This window comes from Chlorocebus sabaeus, chromosome 20 (genome assembly GCF_047675955.1).
Source record: "Chlorocebus sabaeus isolate Y175 chromosome 20, mChlSab1.0.hap1, whole genome shotgun sequence".
In the NCBI taxonomy this organism is placed as follows: Eukaryota; Metazoa; Chordata; class Mammalia; order Primates; family Cercopithecidae; genus Chlorocebus; species Chlorocebus sabaeus.
This window is the reverse complement of record NC_132923.1, coordinates 116,271,471-116,294,227: the sequence shown is the minus strand read 5'-3', so window position 1 is coordinate 116,294,227 and position 22,757 is coordinate 116,271,471. Positions and strand designations below refer to the sequence as shown.

At 55.1% G+C, this 22,757-nt stretch overlaps 1 protein-coding gene across 10 annotated transcripts in view; it reads right to left on the bottom strand.

The window, feature by feature from the left end:
* Nucleotides 1-22,340, bottom strand: part of KIF17 (kinesin family member 17) — a 49,277-nt gene extending 26,937 nt beyond the window's left edge. For 4 of the 10 annotated variants that reach the window (XM_007980190.3, XM_073007743.1, XM_007980191.3 and 1 more), the window contains exons 1-6: nt 21,809-22,109; nt 19,589-19,735; nt 17,851-17,952; nt 14,217-14,406; nt 8,536-8,988; nt 2,641-2,750 (exon numbers count right to left, since the gene is read on the bottom strand). In XM_007980190.3, the coding sequence (XP_007978381.3) occupies nt 2,641-2,750; nt 8,536-8,988; nt 14,217-14,406; nt 17,851-17,952; nt 19,589-19,735; nt 21,809-22,039 (1,233 nt within the window). In that variant the 5' untranslated portion in view covers nt 22,040-22,109. Of the gene's footprint in view, nt 1-2,640; nt 2,751-8,535; nt 8,989-14,216; nt 14,407-17,850; nt 17,953-19,588; nt 19,736-21,808 lie in introns of all 10 variants that reach the window. The other 6 variants (XM_007980197.3, XM_007980198.3, XM_007980195.3 and 3 more) reach the window with 4 other exon arrangements.
* Nucleotides 22,341-22,757: the final 417 nt, after the last annotated feature.

The window sequence follows — 22,757 nt, the reverse complement described above, 5'->3', positions numbered from 1 at the left end:
TGTGCTTGCAATCCGCCCCCTCCTTCCTGTACCTCGACTTCTCCCTCTGTGCTGGATAATTCCCGACAGTCTACAAAACATGCTGTCTTACTTCCATCATTTAAAGCATGAAAAACCCTTCCTTGGCCCCACATCTCCCTCTGGCTAGAGTGTCCAGCACTCAGCAAGCGCTCACAATATGCCCGTTAAGGTCTGAATGGCGGAGCTGACCCCCAACTCTTGCTCGATACATGATACACAGCCCGCCAAGGAGAAGACGGCCCTTCATTTCATCGTCTTACATCCCTAAGCAGCAGCAGGAAAGGCACTATGATGCCTGTTCTGTAGATGAGACAGAGGCTCAGAGAGCTCAAACAACCTGCCCAAGGTCACAGAGCCTATAACGATGGACCTGCAGAAAGTGAAAGGTGGACGGAGCCTAGGAATCTTCTGGTCCAAACCCCTGGTTCAGACTGAGAACCGAAACCCGGCTCCCGGCCCGTGCCCTCTTCCCTACACAGAGGGGGCTCCTCCCTTTTCCTGAATGGTTCTGGAATGGAAAGGGAAACATGGTCCCAGGAGCATAGCAGGAGCTCAATAAATATGAGAGTTGAGAAAAAGAACAAATGGGAGAGAGGAAGGAAGCAGGGATAGCAGAGGGGCGGGGGGCACACACATCTTCAACGCTTCCTCCAAGCATGGCTCACAGAAGAAACCTCAGGGTTTCTTGGAATCCTGGTGGCGGTGGCGTCAGGCAGCAGCACTCTGACGCAGTGTCCACTGGGACGCCCCACGAGGAGGAGGCAGGCGACCCCATCCCCAGGGCAGAAGGCACCCCCATCCGTGGCTCTCCGGCGGCTCGCCAGGAACGGCGTCGCTTCTCCCTGGTGACCACCAGGGGGAGGCAGTGCCCTACTTACGGGAGAGCGGGGCCGCCGGCCCCATCGGGCTTCCCGGGAAGGAAGCCTCCGTCCCCGTCCTGCACAGCCCGCCCCACCCCTCCATCTGTGACCAAAGCCCCCCCGGCTGCGACTCCATGTGTGACTCCCAGCCTCCGAGCCCCCCTGTGCGACTCCATGCCCACTCCGAACTCCAGCAGGCTGGCTTCTCTGGTTTCTGTGGGCTTATCTGAGCTCAGCCATCCCTCAGCGCCCCTCCTTGCTAAAGCCTCCCCGGGAGCCTCCCCAGGGCTACAGGAAGGGACCTGACACCCGGGCTGGAAACGGCAGTGGAGGGAGAAAGGCAGTGCCCGCCGCAGAGCTCCCAGAGCCGGCAGAGGCGGACGGCGTCCGCTGGGGGCACCATCGAGCCTCTCCCCAAACAGCACAGGCTCCGCCCGTCACGTACAGCACCCAAGGCCTGGATTTCTCCCAGGCCTCTGGCCCACAGGACTGAGACTCCCAAAGTCCTCCTATCTGCCCCAGAGGCTGGGCCCCAGGTCCTCACAGCCCAACAGGGGCTTCCGAGGCCTGAAGGCGGACCCTAATGGGAGGTCGTAGTTGAGTGGCAGGGGTCCAGCAGCGGACACGTCCTGCCTGGCATCGGGTTCCAAATCAGGAAAAGCCAGGGATCTAAAGGGACAATCAGGCCCGGCGCAGTGGCTCATGCCTGTAAACCCAACACTTCGGGAGGCTGAGGTGGGAGGATCGCTTGAGCCCAGGAGTTCAAGACCAGCCTGGGTGGGTCTTGAAACATAGAGACCCCATCTCTGCAAAAAAATTTAAGAATTAGCCAAGCGTAAAGACATGCACCTGTGGTCCAGGCCACTTGGGAAGCTGAGGTGGGAGAAGCATCTGAGCCAGGGAGTTTGAGGCTGCATGAGTTGAGATCGCACCACTGCACTCCAGCCTGGGTGACAACAAGATGCTGTCTCAAAAATAAGTAAGTAAATAAACAAATGAATAAAGGGACTGCCACATGTCAAACTCCACCGCACACTCAGGTCTCAGGATGCAGCATTTAGGCGGGATTCTCTGGAAACCAACAGAGCCTGGAGTCAGGGATGGAGCCAAAGGCAGGAGTCAGGAGGCCCCACCACGCCTGGCTGTGGAAGTCCTGCTCTGGGGATCAGCTCTGCCTTCAGAAATCAGGGGCATCATCTCCCCCGCTGCTTCCCAGGGATGTTGGGAGGCACTCACATGAGAGGACCCAGGTGCCCCAAGTGACAGCTTTTTCCAGGAGGCCAACACCACACTCACCTGCTGGTCAAACGGGCTGCCTGGCTCTAAGACCCCGGCTTGCTGACGGCTGCTGTGGGACAGACTCCTCCCCACCCTGACTGCCTCGCCTCTGCACAGGCCATTTCCACAGCCAGGCATGCCTTTTCTGCTTCCATCAATGCACAGCTACCCCTTCCTTCAAAACCGAGGGGGAGAACACGCCCCTGGAGACGCCCCTGCACCCCTCTATTCTCACTATGCAGGCCCTGAGGCAGTACTGACAGCAGTCTGGAGTCAAGAACTCAAGTTCAAATCCTGGCTCAGACTCTTTGCTGTGTGACCTTGGGCAAGTCCTGGCATCTCTTTGAGCCTCAAGTTTCTCAGGACCAACCCCAAGGTGAAGGTACGGTGATATCACATTGGACCCAGCGGCAGCTCTGCCCTTCTTGCTGGGCCACACCTGCCTGCCCCTTCTCCATGTTCCCACCCACTTGGATCTCACCTCCCGGATCAGCTGCTTCTCGGCCTCCATGTCATGCTGGATCACAGGTGGGGGCAACAGCTTCTCCTCCAGCTGCACAGGGTCTGGGGGCACCTGCCTGGACAGCAAGGCTGGAGGAAAAACAGAAATTAGCAGCCAGGACAAGGGGCAGATGGTGTGCAGGAATTAAACAGAAATCTGTAAAAAGACGATCTCATGGTCATTCAAAAAGACTTTAAAGTATTGAGCTTATTTCAAACACATCTCCATGTAAAAGGCTGTTCGTCACCCAACAAATATTTATGGAGCACCTCGATGTTCTAGACGCTGACGATGTGGCACTGAACAAAGACAAAACTCCACACCCACACTGAGTTTTCCACTGGGAAAAAGAGGGGAAAGGCAGATGGACAAGGTGAAATGCCTCGTGGTGGTGTTCAAGGCCCTCTCCACTAGAGCCCTGCCTGACCACCTCCCATCAAAATAAATAAGCAAAATGGGTAACACGTTACAAGGTGATGTGTACTGAGAAGAAAAAGCAAGTAGGGAGGGTGCTGGGGAGTTAGAAGGGTTGCAATTTATTTACTTATATATTTATTGAGACAGGGTCTTGCTCTGCCACCCAAGCCCGAGTGCAGTGGTGGGATTATAACTCACTGAAGCCTCAAATTCCTGGGCTCAAATGATCCTCCCACCTAAGCCTCCCGAGTAGCTGGGACTACAGGCACACACCACCATGCCCAGCTAATCTTATTTTATTTTTTTGTAAAGATGGGGTCTCACCATGCTGTCCAGACTGGTCTCAAACTCCTGAGATCAAGCAATCTTCTCGTCTCGGCCTCCCAAATTTCTGGGATTAAAGTGTGAGCTGCCTTGCCTGGCCCAAGTTGCCATTTAAATAGTGTGTTAGGCCGGGCACAGTGTCTCATGTCTGTAACCCCAGCACTTTGGGAGGCTGAGGCGGCAGATCACTTGAGGTCAGGAGTTCAAGACAAGCCCAGCCAACATAGTAAAACCCTGTCTCTACCAAAAATACAAAAATTAGCCGGGCATGGTGGCGGGAGCCTGTAATCCCAGCTACTCAGGAGGCTGAGACAGGAGAATTGCTTGAACCGGGTGGGCGGAGGTTGCAGGGAGCTGAGATGGCGCTATTGCACTCCAGCCTGTGCGAAAGAGCGAGACTCTGTCTACAAAAATAAATAAATAAATAAATAAATAAATAAGTAGCTTATTTATTGAAGGTCTTTTAGTCAAGGCATGAAGGAAGCAGCGAGGAGAGGCAGGCACAGGAGGAGCTTGCTAGACGGCGGGAGCGGTGAGTGCGAGGGTCCTGAGGCAGTTGTGAGCCTGCACTGTTCCTGGCCCAGCCAGGAGGCCAGTGTGGCTGGAGGGGAGGGAGTGATGGGCAGGACAGGCAGAGGAGTCCAAGAGGGATAATGCCAGATTGTGAGAGCTGTGGAGGGCCGGGTGAGGGCTTTGGCTGTGACTCTGGACTGAACGGGGCAGGTGTGCACAGGGCAGTCACGGGCCTTGCATTTGAACAGGCTCTCCCTGGCTGCCACGTAGAGAGTGCACTGAGGGGAACCAGAGCAGGCGCTAGGAGACCCGTGGGGGGCGCTGCAGAAACTCAGGCTGGAGGGCAGCAGTGAACAGGCTGTAGCTACTGTTTTCTTTTTCTTTCCTTTCCTTTTTTTTTTTTTTTTGAGACGGGGTCTTTGCTCTGTCGCCTAGGCTAGATGCAGTGGTATAATTTTGGCTCACTGCAACCTCCCTCTCCCAGGTTCAAGTGATACTCCTGCCTCAGACTCCTGAGTAGCTGGGACTACAGGTGCACACCACCACGTCCGGCTAATATTTTCTGTTTTAGTAGAGACGAGGCTTCACCATGTTGGCCAGGCTGGTCTCAAACTCCTGACCTCAAGTGATCTGCCCACCTCGGCCTCCCAAAGTACTAGGATTATAGGCATGAGCCACTGCACCCTGCCAGGCTGTAGCCAGTTTTGAAGGTGGAGGTGTCAGGAGCTGCTGACCAACTGGATGTGGATTTGAGAGAAAGTGAGAAGCCAGGGGTGACCCCAAGGTGCCTGGTTTGAACACCTGAGTTGCCGCCATCAGCTGTGGGGGGAAGCATGCCTAGCAGATTTGGGGGCCCATAGAGTTGACAGTGGGACATGTTGGGTTTGAAATGCTTATTACACAGCTGCAGATTCAAGTCCGGAATTCAGAGGACGTGGATAGTACGTTTTACTTGTTTTCCACATTGCATGATGTTCTGTTATCTTGAAGGACTTGCTGGGCAGGATTAGACTGCCCTTCAGGGCTAGATAATTCCTAGAAACCGTAAACCACGAGTCAGTGAGTCCATCTTTGGTATATAAACCAGCCGAGCCTGAGTCCACACCCCAAGCCACCTGCTGTATATAACTCTCACACCAGGCCAAGATTCCCCCTGCCCTGAACAGACCCAGGGCCAGGCACAGACAATAAGGAACAGCCCCTTGACCCAAAAACCTACCAGAATTATTCAAATCAGCTGGTCCCAACCCGCCTCCCAGGCTCTGCCATGCTTTTCCCACAGGAAGCCCAGTAAAGGCTGTGGCCCAGGCCCCACTCCCTTCTCCCTCCAGACCAATGCTGGTGCTTCCCCGTGGCCTGTGGGCATGCCCGACCCCAGGTTTCCAGGAGCACTGTGAGTCACAGTGAACTTCCCTTTCAGTGGCGCTGACCTCTCTGTGCTGTCACCCAGTCACCTTTATAAATTAAGACACGAGGCCAGGCAAGGTGGCTCACGCCTGTAATCTCAGCACTTTGGGAGGCCGAGGTGGGCGAATCACGAGGTCCTGATCAAGACCATCCTGGCTAACACAGTGAAACCCCATCTCTATTAAAAATACAAAAAATTAGCTGGGCATGGTGGCATGTGCCTGTAGTACCAGCTACTTGGGAGGCTGAGGCAGGAGAATCACCTGAATCAAGGAGGCAGAGGTTGCAGTGAGCCGAGATCGTGCCACTGCACTACAGCCTGGGCAATAGAGCAAGACTCCGTCTCAAGAAAAAAAGACACGACCACAAATTGCATGGCCAGGCTGTGGGGTGCATGTGGGGAAGTCGGGAGCGCAGAGGTGGTGATAACACCAGGGACCCAGGCGAAGCCACCTTAGCAGCGAGTGCAGAGAGGACAGCACAGGTCCAGCCCAGGACAGCCCAAGGTTAGGAGGCCAGGGAGCAGGAAGGACTCGCCCCTGGGAACTGAGGAGAGGTGGGTGGGGAGGCAGGAGGGGACCGAGGGCAGAGGGCATGTAGGGAGCAAAGGTCTCATGAAGGGAGGGGGTCTGCTGAGCCAACTGGTGCTGAGGCGGCAAGGTGAGGCCTGCCCCAGGACAGTCACTGCGCTCCACAACAGGAGGCCATAGATGACAAGGACAGCATCAGTGGGCCAGGACAGGGCCTGTCTGGGTAGGGGCAAGAGAGAGTGGAGGGAGAGAAACTGGAACTGGTAAAAGTAGACGGATGTTTCAAGTTTTGTTGAAAGGGAAAACGAGGGATATGCTAGAGGGAGAACCAGGGCTAGGGGGGAAATGTCTAAAGTGAGTCCTGGGTGGGGCAAACACAGGGAGCTTTGGGTCAGGCACCCCTGGTCTCAAGGCCCAGCTCCAAAGTGAAGGCAGCACACATTGTCTCTGGAGCCCACTGTGCCAGGCCTCGTGCTGAGCCCACACATACATGATCTCAGGTAATTTTCCCAGTTGCCTCACAGCACACACAAGGCGGGTATCACTATGATGTCCCTTTTACAGATGAAGAGACTGAGGTTCTCAGTGGCTGAGTTGCTTGTCTGCGGAGCTGGGAGGTGAGCCGGTGATAACTGCTCAGCCCTCAGCTATCCACCCAGCACCACCCCAGTCACTCTGCTGGCTCCTTGCTCCTCATCCAGGGAGAGGGGGTGCTAACAGCCTCTACCCTGGGGGCTGCCTCCGTCACCACTGGAAGGCTGCACAGGTGTCAGCTGCTGGGTGCGGGGGCCGCAGGCCCAGCCTCCCCCACTCCCTCCTGGTACCCTCACCATTCTTGTCTTCCCCCTTACCAATCTTGCGGGTGAGTATGGTTGGGGTGAGGAGTAGGGAAAGAGGAGGAAGGCAGATGGCTGAGGTGGAATGCCTTGCAATGGTGTTCAAGGCCCTCTCCACCCCAGTCCTGCCTGACCACTTCCCATCACCCAAGGCAGCCAGCAGAGGGCTTTGTAGTTCCCCAAACGCACCTTAGAGTTTTGCGCATCTCTGCACACACTGGACACTCTTATCCTAACAGGGAAATTTCTCCTCTTCCAAGACTTTGCTCAATGATTGCCTCCTCCGGGAAGCCTTCCCTCACCGACATTATCCCACCACAGACAGACCTGGCTGACCACGCACTCCTTTCTGCCCTGTACAGCTGTCTGCCCTAGAGTGTGTCTCGTTGCATGTGATGGTCTGCTGGAGTGTCCTTCTTCCTCAGGAGATTAGGTACCCCACAAGGCACAGCCTGCCTCTGATTCATCTCTGTGTATCCAGTACCCAGCACGGGTCCACACACAGAGGAGCAGCTCAGGGAATCTTGAATGGATGGATGGGCAGGTGAGTGGAAAAATAGATAAAAGAATGGATGATAGGATGGAGTGAATGAATGGGTGGATATATGGATGATAGGGTGGATGGGGTGGGTAATTAGAATGGGTGAATGGATGGGTAGATAAAATGAATGGAAGATGGGTAGGTGGGTAAATAGAAGGAAGGATGGAGATGGATGGATGAATGGATGAGTGGGTGGATGGATGGATAGATGGATGGGAGATGGAAGGATGGAAGGAAGAAAGGAAGAAAGGATCTCTGGATGAATAGATCAGTGGATGAAAGGAAGACTGATGAATGGATGGATGCATGGACAAATGGATGGAAGGAAGGATCAATGGATGAATGGATGCATGGATGGATGACAGATGAATGGATGGAAGAAAGGAAGGAAGGGTCAGTGAATGCATTGATGGATGAATGGATGGGTGGGTGGGTGGCTGTGTAGATGGATGGATGGAAGGAAGAAATGGATTGATGGAATGGAGGGAGGGATGGGTAGATGGAAGGATGGAAGGATCAATGGATGGATGGATGGATGGTAGATGTATAGGTGGGTGAGTGGATGGGTGGATGGGTGACTGTGCAGATGGATAAATAATGGGGTGGGTAGGAAGGTGGGTAGGTGGACGAAAAGGTGGGTGGATGAATGGGTAAATGGGAGGATGGGCAGATGGGTGGATGAGTGGGTAGGTGAACGGGTGTGTGTAGAATGAACGGATGGAGAGGAAGGTGGGTGGGAGGGGGATGAATGGACAGATAGACACAAGCTTTTTTGTGTTCCCTTCCCCAAGAGCTTCTGAGATAAAAAAATCTTAAGACTCCTTCAGTTCCAAAGCCCCTTTAGGCCAATGCTCCAGGTGTGGATTTCCACCTGCCAGGTGACAGGCAAAGGCCGGGGCGCACAAGCTGCTATAACGAGGTGCCCGTGAAGAGCAGATGTGGCTGTGGGGAGCGAGTTGCCAGACGCTGAGCAGCGAACACGCATTGCGACAATGCCACGGACAGCAGCAGACGGGGGGGTGGGAGTGGGGTAGGGATAATGGATGAGCAGATCAGAGGCAGGGAGTGGGTGACAGCCTGCATCAGACGGGACAGGTCAGACGGACTGCCCTCCTCCCAGGGCACTGACAAGCAGATACCATCTGGGCCATCTCCAACCAGGGCCCTGCGCTCACATGGGGCTGAGGGGCGGGAGGATGCCGCTCCCACCGTCTTTTAGATGGGAAGTTGGAGGCGAGAAAACAGAGGGGAGGAAGTTTTCTCCTGGGGACCCGGCCCTCCCGCCACTACCCCAACGTGGTCCCACCTGACAGGCTGCTGGGACTCATCTGCTGCGTCAGGATGGCCTTGAGCTTCTTGATCTCCTCCTGGTACTCGCGAAGCAGCGCATCCTTGGGGTCCTCGTTGATGCGCGGCTTGTTCCTGATGTTCTTGGCCCGGTTGGCGTAGCGCAGCGTGCTGAGTGTCTCATCGTAGTTGTTGTCCGCAGGCGACAGGCAGGCCACCATCAGCGTCTTGGTGTTGCCGCCCAGTGAATCCTGCAGCAGCCGCGTCAGCTTCGAGTCACGGTAGGGGATGTGCTTACAGCGCCCGTCCACCAGCGCTGAGATGACGTTGCCCAGCGCCGACAGCGACAGGTTGATCTTGGTGGCCTCCTTGAGCCGCTCGCCCGTGGCCCCGGTCTTGGACTGCCGCTCGCTGCCCGCCAGGTCCACCAGGTTCAGCTTGCCTGCCCGGAGGTGGTCCTTGCCCCGCTCATCTGCAGACAGACCAGGCAGAGGGATGAGGGCCTTGGGTGAGCCCTATGTATCGAGGGCAATCAGTGCCAGGCACTGGGTGCTCAATGCCTGCCCACCAAGGGTTTCCCCTCAGCTGCACAGGAGCCCCAGGAAGCAGGTGCTATGATTGGGCTCATCTTACAGATGGGTAAACTGAGGCTTAGAGAGGGCATGGAACTTGCCCAAGGTCACACAGCTGCTAAACACTATAGCCACCATCAGAACCCAGGGCGCTGTCTCCAGGAGCAGGGGCTGGAGTTGGAGACCATTCTGAGTGCAACAGGGCCTCTGGCTGCCACAGCAGCTCCCGAAGGCTTCCTACAAGGTCACAGGTGGAGAAGGGCAGGGGTGTGGCTGCATCGCCAGGGAGTTATATCATTCAACACAGAAAACATCTGCTTTGGAGACTCCCAGACCCGGTTCCCAACCCAGTCCTGTCATCTCCTTGCTGTGTGGCAGTAGCAGAGCCACCTATCTCCCAGATTCTCAATTCCCCACATCAACAAAATGAGACCCCATTAGGGTTTGTGAGACAAAGCAGCAGATGTTAGAAGCCACATTTGCTCTTTTCCACTTGCCAGCATAATCAGCTCGCAAAGCCGCTGCCTCTGTGCCAACGTGCAGAGCTGTGCAGAGCTCCGCAGATATGCTTTGAAGACAAAATGGAATGGAGTCTACAGCTCCCCATGTCTCTGGCTGAATCACCACCTCACTTAAAGACAGACCCTAGGCCATGCCTCTTCCTACACATGAGATAATGTCTGCCGGGGTTTGTGAGGAAGTCTCTGGAATCTGTCACCAGATGTGCTCTTGCACCCAAACCTTGATGTGATTCTGAGCAAGTCAGATGCGATTCTGCAGGTGCTGCCTTCACCACCTGTATATAAACTGTGACCTGAAATACTGACAGAGCCGCTCTGGGCTGTAGGCCCCAGTCTATTATCCTCAGTAGGATGTCTCTTTTTTTTTTTTTTTGAGACGGAGTCTCGCTCTGTCACCCAGGCTGGAGTGCAGTGGCCGGATCTCAGCTCACTGCAAGCTCCGCCTCCCGGGTTTACCCCATTCTCCTGCCTCAGCCTCCCGAGTAGCTGGGACTACAGGTGCCTGCCACCTCGCCCGGCTAGTTTTTTTTGTAGTTTTTAGTAGAGACGGGGTTTCACTGTGTTTGCCAGGATGGTCTCGATCTCCTGACCTCGTGATCCGCCCGTCTCAGCCTCCCAAAGTGCTGGGATTACAGGCTTGAGCCACTGCGCCTGGCCTTTTTTTTTTTTTTTTTTTTGCCTTTGGGACAGGATCTCACTCTGTTGCCCAGACTGGAGTGCAGTGGTGCAATCCTAGCTCAATACAGCCTCGAACTCCCAGGCTCAAGCAATCCTCCTGCTTCAGTCTCCCGAGTACCTGGGACTGAAGGCGTACATCACCACACCTGGCTAATTTCTTTCTTTCTAGAGATTGGGTGTCCCTGTGTTGCCCAGGCTGGTCTGAAACTGCTGGCCTCAAGTGATCCTCCTGCCTTGGCCTCTCAAAGTGCTGGGATTACAGGCATGAGCCACTGTGCCCAGCCTTGTTGATTTTTCTTCAGTTGACAGGTTGGTGGTCTGGAGAAGTAAACAGCGCATTCGTAGCCAGCTGGTTCTTTAGGCTATTAAAAAACAACAACAGGCTGGGTGTGGTGGCTCACGCCTGTAATCTCAGCACTTTGGGAGGCCAAGGCGGGTGGATCACCTGAGGTCAGGAGTTCAAGACCAACCTGGCCAACATGGTGAAACCTTGTATCTACTAAAAATACAAAAATTAGCCAGGCATGGTGGCACATGCCTGTAATCCCAGGTACTCAGGAGGCTGAGGCACAAGAATTGCTTGAACCTGGGAGGTGAAGGTTGCAGTGAGCCAAGATTGTGACACTGCACTTCAGCCTGGGCGACAGAGCAAGACTCTGTCTCAAAAACAACAACAACAGGCCAGGGGCAGCAGCTCACACCTGTAATCCCAGAACTTTGGGAGATGGGCGGATTGCTTGATCCCAGGAGTTCGAGACCAGCCTGGGCAACATGGTGAAACCCCTTCTTTACCAAAAAAAAAAAAAAAACTAGCCGGGGCGCGGCGCGGTGGCTCACACCTGTAATCCCAGCACTTTGGGAGGCCGAGGCGGGTGGATCATGAGGTCAGAAGATCGAGACCATCCTGGCTAACACAGTGAAACCCTGTCTCTACTAAAAATACAAAAAATTAGCCGGGTGTGGTGGCGGGCGCCTGTAGTCCCAGCTACTCGGGAGGCTGACGCAGGAGAATGGTGTGAACCTGGGAGGCGGAGTTTGCAGTGAGCCAAGATTGCACCATTGCACTCCAGCCTGGGCAACAGAGCGAGACTCTGTCTCAAAAAAAAAAAAAAATTAGCCACGTGTGGTGGTGCATGCCTGTGGTCTCAGCTATTTCAGAGGCTATCACCTGAGCCTAGGAGGTTAAGGTTGCAGTGAGCTGTGATCATGCCACTGCATTCTAGCCTGGGCAACAAAATAAAACCCTGTCTCAGAAAAAAAAAAAAAGAAAACAAAACAAAAAAAACCACACCAAAAACAGCTGGGTGTGTAGTGTCGTGTGCCTGTGGTCCCAGCTACTCAGGAGGCTGAGATGGGAGGAATGCTTGAGCCCAGAAGTTCAAGGCTACAGTGAGCTATGATTGCACCACTGCACTCCAGCCTGCGTGGCAGAGTGAGACCCTGTCTCTAAAAAAAGGACAGGAAGGAACCTGGTGCTGCCCCTTTGGGAAGTTCTTTGCAGAACGGAACAGGAGCCTTAACCACGTGTGTTATCTTTGCTCCAGGAACTCCCTTCCAGGGAACCGAGTCTGAGGAAATGACTCTCAGAGGAGAAAAAGCTTTGTGCACACAGATGTCCATCATGGCATGACTTCCAGCACTGGGAAACTGGAAACCACTGATCAAGGACTGGTTGGAAAAGGGCATGAGCCAGGCCACCACATATGGTCATGAAGACACGGTGACAGTAACATGCAGAAATGCTTAGTGATGGCAAGGGAGATGAAACCAGGGGAAACCATGGCATAAGATTTCAGTTGTGTTTAAAACATTCATAGGAAAAAAAAGGATCAAAAGAAAATATGGGCTGGGTGCAGTGGCTCATGCCTGTAATCCCAGCAGTTTGGGAGGCTGAGGTGGATTGCTTGAGTCCAGGAGCTCGAGACCAGCCTGGGCAACATGGCGAGATCCTGTTGCTACAAAACATAAAAATTAGCTGGGTGTGCTGGTGCGTGCCTGTAGTTCCAAGCTACTTGGGAGGCTAAGGTGGGAGGATTGGTTGAGCCTGGGAGACCAAGGTTGCAGTGATCTGAGATTACACCACTGCACTCCAGCCTGGGCAACAGAGCTGTCTCAAAAAACAAACAAACAAACAAAACCAATGTGTATATATGTGTGTGTATATATATTGTATATTTATATATAAATAAACATGATACAAAGAATTATATTATAAATATAAATAATTATTATATAATGCTTAAATGTTAGTGTTTAGGTGTCAGAACTATGAGTAACTGTTCCCTACCGTTCCCTACTTTCTTACCATCATCACTGAGCTCACATTATTTTATAAGGTGAATGTGCAACCAGCCTGCCTCATCCTTCAAACCTTCCTGCAAAGACCAAGAGGTGCCCCCCAAACCCGCTCCCCCCTCCTCCCTCCTGATCTGTTCTCAGTTGCCCTGGTCTCTGCGCCTCCCCAAGCTGCAGCATTGAGGCTGTGACCACGCTGGTCCCAGCCTTCCCCATATCAGCACCCCCAGGACGCTGGGACTCATGGCCTCATACCCAAGCAAGCACTGGGGCTTGGCCCAAGGCCAGGTCACCACACCGGCTGGGCAATATGTCTGGGAGGTTCCATCTACCCAGGCCTTGACCCTGGGTAGTGCAGTGGTGCGATCTCAGATCACTGCAACCTCGGTCTCCCAGGCTCAACCAGTCCTCTCACCTCAGCCTCCCAAGTAGCTGGGACTATAGGCATGCACCATCACACCCAGCTAATTCCTGACCCTGATCCCTGGGTCAGGGATCTCTCCAGAATTATGTTCCCAGTTGGGCTGAGGCCACCTCCTGCCCCACTGCTCTTTGGAGTTCTAGTCATGATGGACCACAACTTGGAGGCAGCTGCAGTATTCATGGGAAAACCCAGACATCAAGGAGACCGGGGTTCAAATCCCAGCTCCACCAGTTAGCGGCAGTAAGAACTTGAACAAGCAAATCACTTTCCCTCTCAGAGTCTCTGTTTCCTCATCTATAACATGAGGATTCTAGTGCCTGTCTCTAAATGGAATGAAAGGTATAAAGAGTTTGGCACTGTAGATGGCCAATAGGGGCCCCCAAATAAACATGGGTTTCTTTCCTTCCTCTTCGCTTTCTCAGCAGCTCTTCCAGAAAAAAACAATAATGAGATGACTGAGGAGTAGAGAATGTTAGAGAGAGAGAGGAGAATCCACAGGGTTGGAGTGACACACTCCAGAGGAAGACCCCGGGATAGAAGCCGGGCTCTGTCGCTAGTTCCTAGTTGTGTGACCTTGATTTCTTCATCTGTAAAATGGGGACGATTCAGTATCCACCTCATGGGAGTGCTGTAGGAGTAAGTGAGACAATGCACACACATTACCTGGCATATTGGCTAAGTGCAGTGGCTCACACCTGCAATCCTAGCACGTTGGGAGGCCAAGGCGGGAGGATTGCTTGAGCTCAGGAGTTCAAGACCAACCTGGGCAACATAGCAAGATCCTATCTCTACAAAAAATTAGCCAGGCGTGGTGGTTTACCTGTAGTTCCAGCTGCTCAGGAGGCTGAGGTGGGAGGATCACCCGAGCCTGGGAGGCAGAGGTTGCAGTGAGCCGAGATCACCACTGCACTCCAGCCTGAGTGACAGAGTAAGACCTTGTCTCAAAAAACAAGAAAATAAATAAAATTGTCTGGCACACAGTAAGTGCTCAATGTTGGCTCCCAGCGTTACTGTCGTTGCTGCTGTTTATCCTGGGAACACGGTCCCAGCATCCCAAGGATCCTCTTGGGTTTCCTCCAGGCTGTTAGAGCATCTCTTCCCACTTTCCAGGGGCTCTTGCGACCCCGAGAGGTGGCACGCCTTGGCTAGTGGGAGTGGAAGTGTGGCTGGGTCATCTGTCCCCCCGCCCCCACCGCAGCAGCTCGCATACCCACAGCAGACATCTCGATGCTGATGGTGAAGATGGAGTGGGAGCGTGAGGAATCCTTGTTCATCAGCGTGTAGCCGACTGAGCGGTTCTTCCAGCCGGTCTCCATGATGTGCTCACACTGGGCCACGCTGTGCACCGTGTGCATGGACAGCCCCTTCACGTACACGCCCTTCTCTGGGTGCTCCTTCAGCTGAGGGAGGAGAAACGGGTCAGGGGTAGAACCTCCAGCCTCCAAGGGTTAGGACCAGGGATGGTCAAGGAACCAGAGAGAAGGGTCTCATGCGGACCGCCCTCGCCCTCCTGCAGTGCAGGCTGGCACCTCACACGCCTGTCATAGGGAGGGTTGCATTCCAGGCTCAGCCAGCCTCAGACCTACCCCTGCCTCCTACTTGCTGGGGGACCTTCAGCCAGTGACAACCTAAGCCTCAGTTTCCACATCTGTAAAATGGGCATGAGACAGCTATCTCACAGGGATATGGGGAGGAATCCGTAAAATAAGGCACATACAATGCTTAGCATGGTGCCAGCACCTAAGTGCCCCATAGATGCCAGCCACTGTCTGTGCTGTTGTTTTTTTTTGTTTGTTTGTTTGTTTTGTTTTTGTTTTTGTTTTTTTTTTTTTGTTTGTTTGTTTGTTTTTTTTTTTGAGATGGAGTCTCGCTCTGTCGCCCAGGCTGGAGTGCAATGGCGCAATCTCGGCTCACTGCAAGCTCCGCCTCCCGGGTTCACGCCATTCTCCTACCTCAGCCTCCCGAGTAGCTGGGACTACAGGCGCCCGCCACTGCGCCCGGCTAATTTTTTCTATTTTTAGTAGAGACGGGGTTTCACCATGGTCTCGATCTCCTGACCTTGTGATCCGCCCGCCTCGGCCTCCCAAAGTGCTGGGATTACAGGCATGAGCCACCGCGCCCGGCCGTGCTGTTGTTGTTAGTGCTATGATTGCAAAGGTGGTTTTCCATCAGGGAGCTTCAGATCCCAGGAGCTGTGCCTGTTGCCACCCATGAGCCCCGAGTGCTGTCTCCTTTCGCGCTGTTGCTAGGGCTCCATATCCCCTCCGCCGTGGCTCTAGAACAACAGGAATATTCCCAAACCCTCAGATCACAGGTGAGGCCACTAGCTGCCCAGAACCCCACAGGCTCACAGCCCGGAGGCCCCCAGCCCTCAGGGCGATGGCAGCAGTAAGTTAATTTATCTGCTGGCTCCCTGCTGGTTTTCCAGGCAGCAAAGTCATTTTGTTGCAGACACAGAGCTGTGAAATGCAGTATTTTCCAAGTGTGAGAGGAAATAAAACCACTCTGGCACAAGAGCAGAATGAATGAGGACAAAAGGCATTAGTCTGCCAAGTGGTCCTGTGGGTCAGAGCCACAGGAGGCTCAGCGGCTTTGCTCCCAGCAGCTTTAGGGGGGTCCCAGGTGGGCTCAGGCCCCTGCTGTGGGAGGGGGTCAGGGGTGGTCCTATCTGCTGAAGCGTGGAAAAACAGCCAAGCCCCACCAAGGGACTGGGCTTCATGGAATAGATGAGTAACTGACACCCAGAAAGGAGGTGAAGGTCACAGCTGTTAGTGGGGTCACAGCCGATGGAAGGCTCCGGGGGGCAGGGCACAGACACAGGCCGGAGCATCCTGCAGTGGCTGAAGCTTGAGATGACAGAAGGCAGGTCTTGGCCCAGGTGGCAGCTGTGAGGAGGGAGCTCAGAGGACGCAGCTGCGTGTGGCCGGAGGGCACCCCGTTCTGTGACTTGCTGGTTGGGGAGGTTAATTTGCCTCTCTAGGTCTCAATTTTCTCTTCTGTAAAATGGGGATGATAACTCCTATTTCTACAAGATTATTATGAGGATTAGGAAGAGAACAGATCTAAAAAAAAGTTCTGTGGGTACTCAGCAGGGGTCAGTTACAAAAAGGATGAGGTCGCCATCTCGGGCCTGAGCAACCTGAGGAGACAACCCCTCACCCAAGAGGTCTCCTGCCACGAGATTTTCCAGCCCAGGAAGGCTCCCTGCTCCCAAACTTATGATGGCCTCAGGGGTCCTCCCCCCACTGCACCCCCAACCTCACTCCACCCCCGACGCCTGGGGAGGCGCTGAGTGACAGCCCCCAGCTGCGCACCAGGCTCCTTGGTAACTGCTCATCTCTGCTGCGGAGGCCAGAGCTGGGTCACCATGGCAACCAGCTGGGATGCGGCAAGGATGAGAGAGGGGAGCATGGCAGGAACGTGTCCATCGCTGCCACGGGGAGGGGAGCCCTTGACACTTTGCCGGGACATGGGTGGGGAGAACTCGCTGGAGAGGCCCCCTCAGACCTCACCATATCAGGCAGTACAGGGCTGGGTTCTGGGATGGTAGTTTACAGTGGCTAGGGGGAGGGCACAGAACTCTACTTCCCCAAACCTCTTGCTGGCCTTAAGTGATGTAATAACCTCTGATTATAACTACGATTGGGCCTCTGTTAAACAGGGGTTAACAGTGTGTGCTGTGGAGTTCCCGGATTCAAATCCCATCGCCACTCTTTATCGACTGTGCGTCCTTGGGCTGGTCTTACTTAGGCACATGGAGCCTCAGTTTCCTCATCTGTTGTTATAAGGGATTAGAACGGTGCCTCCTCCTGGACTTCCAGGAGGTTTACATGAAAGCCATCTGCACATCCTCCTCGAGGGAGTGTGTCTAAAGCCTGGTGGCCCCTGGAGTGTGTTTCAGAGAGCGCATCTGTCACTGCAGCCCCCAAGGCAGCTGGTTCAATAGGCCTGAGGTCCATGGCTCAGCTGCAACAAGTGTGCGTAGCTGCCAGCCTTTGGCCCCTCTAAGCCCGGGTAACTGAGGCCTTTCTAGGGTCCAGGGTAGTGAGGAGGGGGAGGAGGGCTCCCTGCTGCTCCAGTGCAGGTTAGCAGAAGGTTTGCAGGGGGCCAGAGTGCCCTAACCCCACAGGCTGGCCTTCTGGGACTGACATGTGGGAACAACACCCTGTGTTGCCTCCTGTCTTTGATTCCCTGTCTGGGGGCTGAGCTATGATTAAGCTGCACTAGGAGAGAGAACGCGGTAGAAAAACTCTAGGTGGGAGGCTGGAGGCTCCCGCATAAAAAACACCAAGTGGCTGGGTGCATGTGGTGATACATGCCTGCAGTCCCAGCTACTGGGGGCGCTGAGGTAGAAGGCTCAAGGCCAGGAGTTCGAGGCCAGCCTGGGCAACGCAGCGAGACTCTGTCTCAAAATGGTCTCGCTGCGTTGCCCAGGCTGGAGTGCAGTGGCACAATCTCAGCTCACTGCAACCCCTACCTCCTGGGTTCAAGTGATTCTCCTGCCTCAGCCTCCCCAGTAGCTGGAACTACGGACGTGCACCACCACGCCCGGCTAGTTTTTGTATTTTTAGTAGAGATGAGTTTTCACCATGTTGTCCAGGCTGGTCTCGAACTCCTGACCTCAAATGATCCGCCCACCTCGGCCTCCCAAAGTGTTAGGATTATGGGCAAGAGATACCACGCCCTGCCTAAAAAATTTTTTTATTTAAAAAAAAAAAAAAGTCCTGACTTCAGTGTCCCAGTGTCGGCACCCTCAGGACACTTTCCCATATTTCTGAGGGAGCAGCACCAATGCCAACCTCCCCCCTATCAGCCCCACCTGCCCACACTGGGTCTGTGCCCACCTCCAGCTTCTGCTTGGTGTCAGTCCCCAGGAGGTCCCGCACATCTTCATTGTAGATCTCCAGGTAGGAGGCCCGGACCAGGAACTTGGTGTTCTCTGCACACTGCAGGGAGTACACAGAAAGAACCCAGACATCAGAGCTCCAAGGCCACCTGCTGCCAGGCTTGGCCCTGGGCCCTGGGCCCTGGGCCCTCTGCCACCAGGACATCATGGGAGGAGAAGGAACGTCGGGGCAAGAGGAGTCTCCAACCCAACCCACCCTGCCAGCCCTCCTGGCAAGCTCTCTCCTCGTCTCCAGCTTGGTGGGTGCCCAGGCCTCTTTGAGTTGTATTATCTTCATATTGTTGTCTAATGCTCTGTCTACAGTCCTCATGGGAAAGGAAACAGGCCTCCCCATTATTCAGGGTAAAAAAAAACACAAACAAACAAACAAAAAAACAGGGCCGGGCGCTGCTCACGCCTGTAATCCCAGTGCTTTCGGAGGCCTACGTGGGTGGATCACCTGAGGTCAGGAGTTCAAGACCAGCCTGACCAACATGACGAAACCTCATCTCTATTAAAAATACAAAAATTAGCCAGGCGTGGTAGCAGACACCTGTAATCCCAGCTACTTAGGAGGCTGAGGCAGGAGAATTGCTTGAACCAGGGAGGCAGAGGCTGCAGTGAGCCAAGATTGTTCCATTGCACTCCAGCCTGAGCGAAAGAGCAAGACTCCGTCTCAAAAACAAAAACAAAAACCAAAACCCTGGCTGGGCGTGGTGGCTCACGCCTGTAATCCCAACACTTTGGGAGGCCAAGGCCGGCGAATCACTTGAGGCCGGGAGTTCAAGACCCAACCTGGCCAACACGGCGAAACCCCATCTCTACTAAAAGTACAAAAATTAGCCGGATGTGGTGATGGGCGCCTGTAATCTCAGCTACTTGGGAGGCTAAGGCAGGAGAATTGCTTGAATCTGGGAGGCAGAGGTTACAGTGAGCCAAGATCATGCCATTATACTCCAGCCTGGGTGACAGAGCAAGACTCTGTCTCAAAAAACAACAACAATCCAACAAAAATCTGAGGCCACAGGGAAGGCCTGGGCCAAACACTGGCTCTGGGCTGGTCCCTGGCAGCTCTCCGAGGCCCTACATATTGCTCTGGCTACCATGATGAGTCCTGGGAGCGGCACAGTGGGTTCTGCAGCTGACCAGGGTCGTCCCCATCCGCCATTCCCCATGCACTGCCACAAATGGTCGCCAGGTAATTCTCACCTGCAGCCTGGATGCTGGGATGAATTCAGAGTCCAGTCTCAGCCTGGCCCATAAAGGCTCAGTCTCAACCTCCCTATCTCAAAAATGGGGTTATCAGCTACCTCCTGGGTCAGGCTGGTCAGGCTGGAGATTCAGTGAGATAAGGATGCCAAGGGCTTCACATACGACTTGGTCCATAACAATTGCTCAATAAGAGGGAAGCTGTGATTGTTACAACCACTTCCTGGCCCAGTGCACAGGGTCAGCAGATCCACAGGAAATGCTCCACTAAGGGTTAGAAGCCAAAAATGACACGAGAAAAGCACGGACAGAATTTTCTGTTTTAAGTTTTTTTCCCACCACCTTTTCAGAACCTGGAGCCTTCCCTGCTCACCTGCACGGGGTCAGGCCAGACTCTGAACACTTCCCGTGTCCCTGCCACCTGTCAGAAGTGCTCTGGGGCCCAGCTACAGCTCTGGCCCTGCCCCTTCCCTCCACGAGGCCCGTACCTGGACGCTCTCGAACACGTGCTCGAAGGCCCTGGGGATGATGCCTCTCTGGGAGGGTGGATCCGGCAGGCCCTGCATGGTGAAGGACTTCCCACTGCCTGTCTGGCCGTAGGCAAAGATGGTGCCATTGTAGCCCTCAGTGACGCCCTGAGTGGGAGGAGGCCAGGACCCCGTGATCAGCGGACCAGGCACAGCAGGGCTCGGGACAGGGCTCCCTAACTCATAGACTCAGGGCCCTTCCCGGTCCCCCCACCCAACAATGGCACTGGAGTGTGGAGATAAACAAGGCCCAGCTCTGTCCTCAAGGAGCTGACTGTCTGGTGGGGTAGAAGCTGTCCCTGTGTGTGGGTGGGGAAGAGCCTGCGCTGTGGGCTCACATCCATCTCCACCTTTACTGTGTGCCCTTGGGCTGGCCTTACTGAGGCACATTGATAAGATGGTAAGAATAACACCTTAGGCCAGGCGGGGTGGCTCACGCTTGTAATCCTAGCACTTTGGAAGGCTGAGGCAGGCAGATTACCTGAGGTCAGGAGTTTGAGACCAGCCTGGGCAACACGGTGAAACCCTGTCTCTACTAAAAATATGAAAAATTAGCTGGGTGTGGTGGTGAGCTCCTGCAGTCCCAGCTACTCAGGAGGCTGAGGCAGGATAATTTATTGAACCAGGGAGATTGCAGTGAGCCGAGATCGTGCCACTGCACTCCAGCCCGGGGGACAGAGTGAGACTCCATCCAAACAAATAAAAAAAGAGCGGCCGGGCGCCGTGGCTCACACCTGTAATTCCAACACTTTGGGAGGCCGAGGCGGGCGGATCACCAGGTCAGGAGATAGAGACCATCCTGGCTAACACGGTGAAACCCCATCTTTACTAAAAAATACAAAAAATTAGCCAGGCGTGGTGGCGGGTGCCTGTAGTTCCAGCTACTCTGGAGGCTGAGGCAGGAGATGGCGTAAACCCAGGAGGCGGAGTTTGCAGTAAGCCAAGATCGCGCCACTGCACTCCAGCCTGGGCGACAGAGTGAGATTCCATCTCAAAAAAAAAAAAAGGATCAACATCTTAAAGAGTAAGAATAGCACCTGCGAGGCTCCTGCAGCGTGCATATGGGGATTCTTTCGTGCATTGGCACAGGAAGCACCGCCATACACAGGTGATCGCCCAATGTCCGCTTGCAATGGAGGGAGCTGGACACGTACAGGTGATTCTCATGGCGGGCTATGGAGCAGGAGCACAGCGACAAGAGTCCAGGCAGCCAGCAGGAATGGGGAGTACAAAGAAGTGAAAACAGAATAGTGCAGGAAGAACAAAGCACAGCTTTCCAGGCGGCAAAGACAGGGAGAACTGGGCAGGTGACAGGAAGAGGAAGGCATTCCAGGCTGAGAGGACAGCTTGAATAAAGCCACACAGGTGAGGTGTGAAGAGCAGGAGGTACTGGGGGAGGGGTGGAAGATGAGGCCTAGAAGGAAGAGAGGAGGCAAACCCGGTGCCGTTCCCAAAGTCATCCTTCGTTCATCGCTGTTTCTATTCATTCGACAGGGACTATGCTCAGCCTAGGGACAAAGTGGTGAACCAGGTAGACATAGATCCTGTCCTTGCAGAGCTCATGAGCTTGCAAATTCTAGACCTTAATGTGGGCTTGGGGTGGATCCTGTGTGGGCAGATCATCCCAGAGAACTGCTCTGAGGCCCCAAGGGCCCACATGGCATCTATGCCCGGTTCCACTGCAAAGACCCATGCTGTAACCAAAACAGGGCTGGGTGTGCCCCGACTTGCCAGTGAGGGAAGATGAAAAGTCACCATTTTGCCAGATCCGGTGACTAATGCCTGTGATCCCAGCACTTGGCGGGCGGATCACTTGAGGTCAGGAGTTTGAGAACAGCCTGGCCAACATGGTTAAACCCCATCTCTACTAAAAACACAAAAATCAGACGGGCGTGGTGGCAAGTACCTGTAATCCCAGCTACTTGGGGGGAGGCTGAGGAACGAGAATCGCTTGAACCCAGGAGGCGGAGGCGCTGGGGACAGTGCAGACCTGGAGGCGACACTAGAGGCAGGCTCTGGTTGTGTCCCGCCTGGACAAAAGCCTCTGGACCTACCTGTTCCCGTCTGCCTGCGCCCCTCGAGGGCCTTTCCGCCTGGCTGGGGGGCAGCGCCGCCACCTGGGTACCCCCGGGTCGGCCCCATGCCCTGCGGCCTGGAGGGCGGCCTGTCCCGCGCCCTCACCTCCACCAGCGGGTAGGCGATCTCGTTGTAGATCTGCTCGGTGACGTGGTCCACGTGGTAGGCGCCGTCGAAGGTGAACTGCTTGGGCGGCTCGTCTGCGGCGCCCGGGTTCTGGATGCAGCACTGGCCGCGAGCGCAGTCCACAGTCACCACGGGCTGGCAGCGCAGCTCCCGCTCCCGTTGGTTCATGGGGCGGCAGCGCACGACAACCTTCACCGCTTCGGAAGCCATGGCGCCGCGCCCAGGACCACCGGGACCAGAGCCGACCCCCGCCCCGCCGGGGACCCCCGGCAGCCCGGGCCAAGGGGTGGGGCCAGCGCCAGCCACGGGGGGCGGGGCCTTGCGGCGGGGGCGGGGCCGCGGCGGGGGGCGGGGACTCCTTGTGGGGCGCCCCGAGGGGAGCGGGGAGTCACAAGACCCGAGCCGGGGCCGCCGCCTCCTCCCGCGCCCAGGCTCGCCCGTTTCTGAGGCCCGGCCCGAGCGGGGACGTGGGGGATCCGCGCTGCAGGCGCCGCCGCAGAACCTCAGCCCGGAGCCTCCCCAGCCGCCCGCCGGCACGCTCGCCACCTCGGCGTTCGCGGTTGCTGGGCAACGCCCGTGGCGTCACAGGAGGGGCCCCGGGAACGCCTGGCCTGGCCCGCCAGCTTCGCCAGAGTAATCCCTGGGCAGCCCCGCGCGGCCACTTGCGGGAAGCACCAGTCCTGGCTGGGCTCCTTTCGCGTCTGCTGTCTTCTCGAATCCGCACAGCCCCAGTTCAGAGATGTTGCGCAGCTTGCCGAGGCTGCGGTTAAGACTGGGGCTCCCGGCCTAGATAGATCCCAGGCCTTAGGCACGGGCCAGGGACCTAACTGAGAACAGCGGCAAGGACCTGTTGCCCCTTATCCACGTCCTCGAACTGGCTCAGGGGAAGGCTGCCCACAATCCACAGCCCCTGGACAGCTTCCTTTCA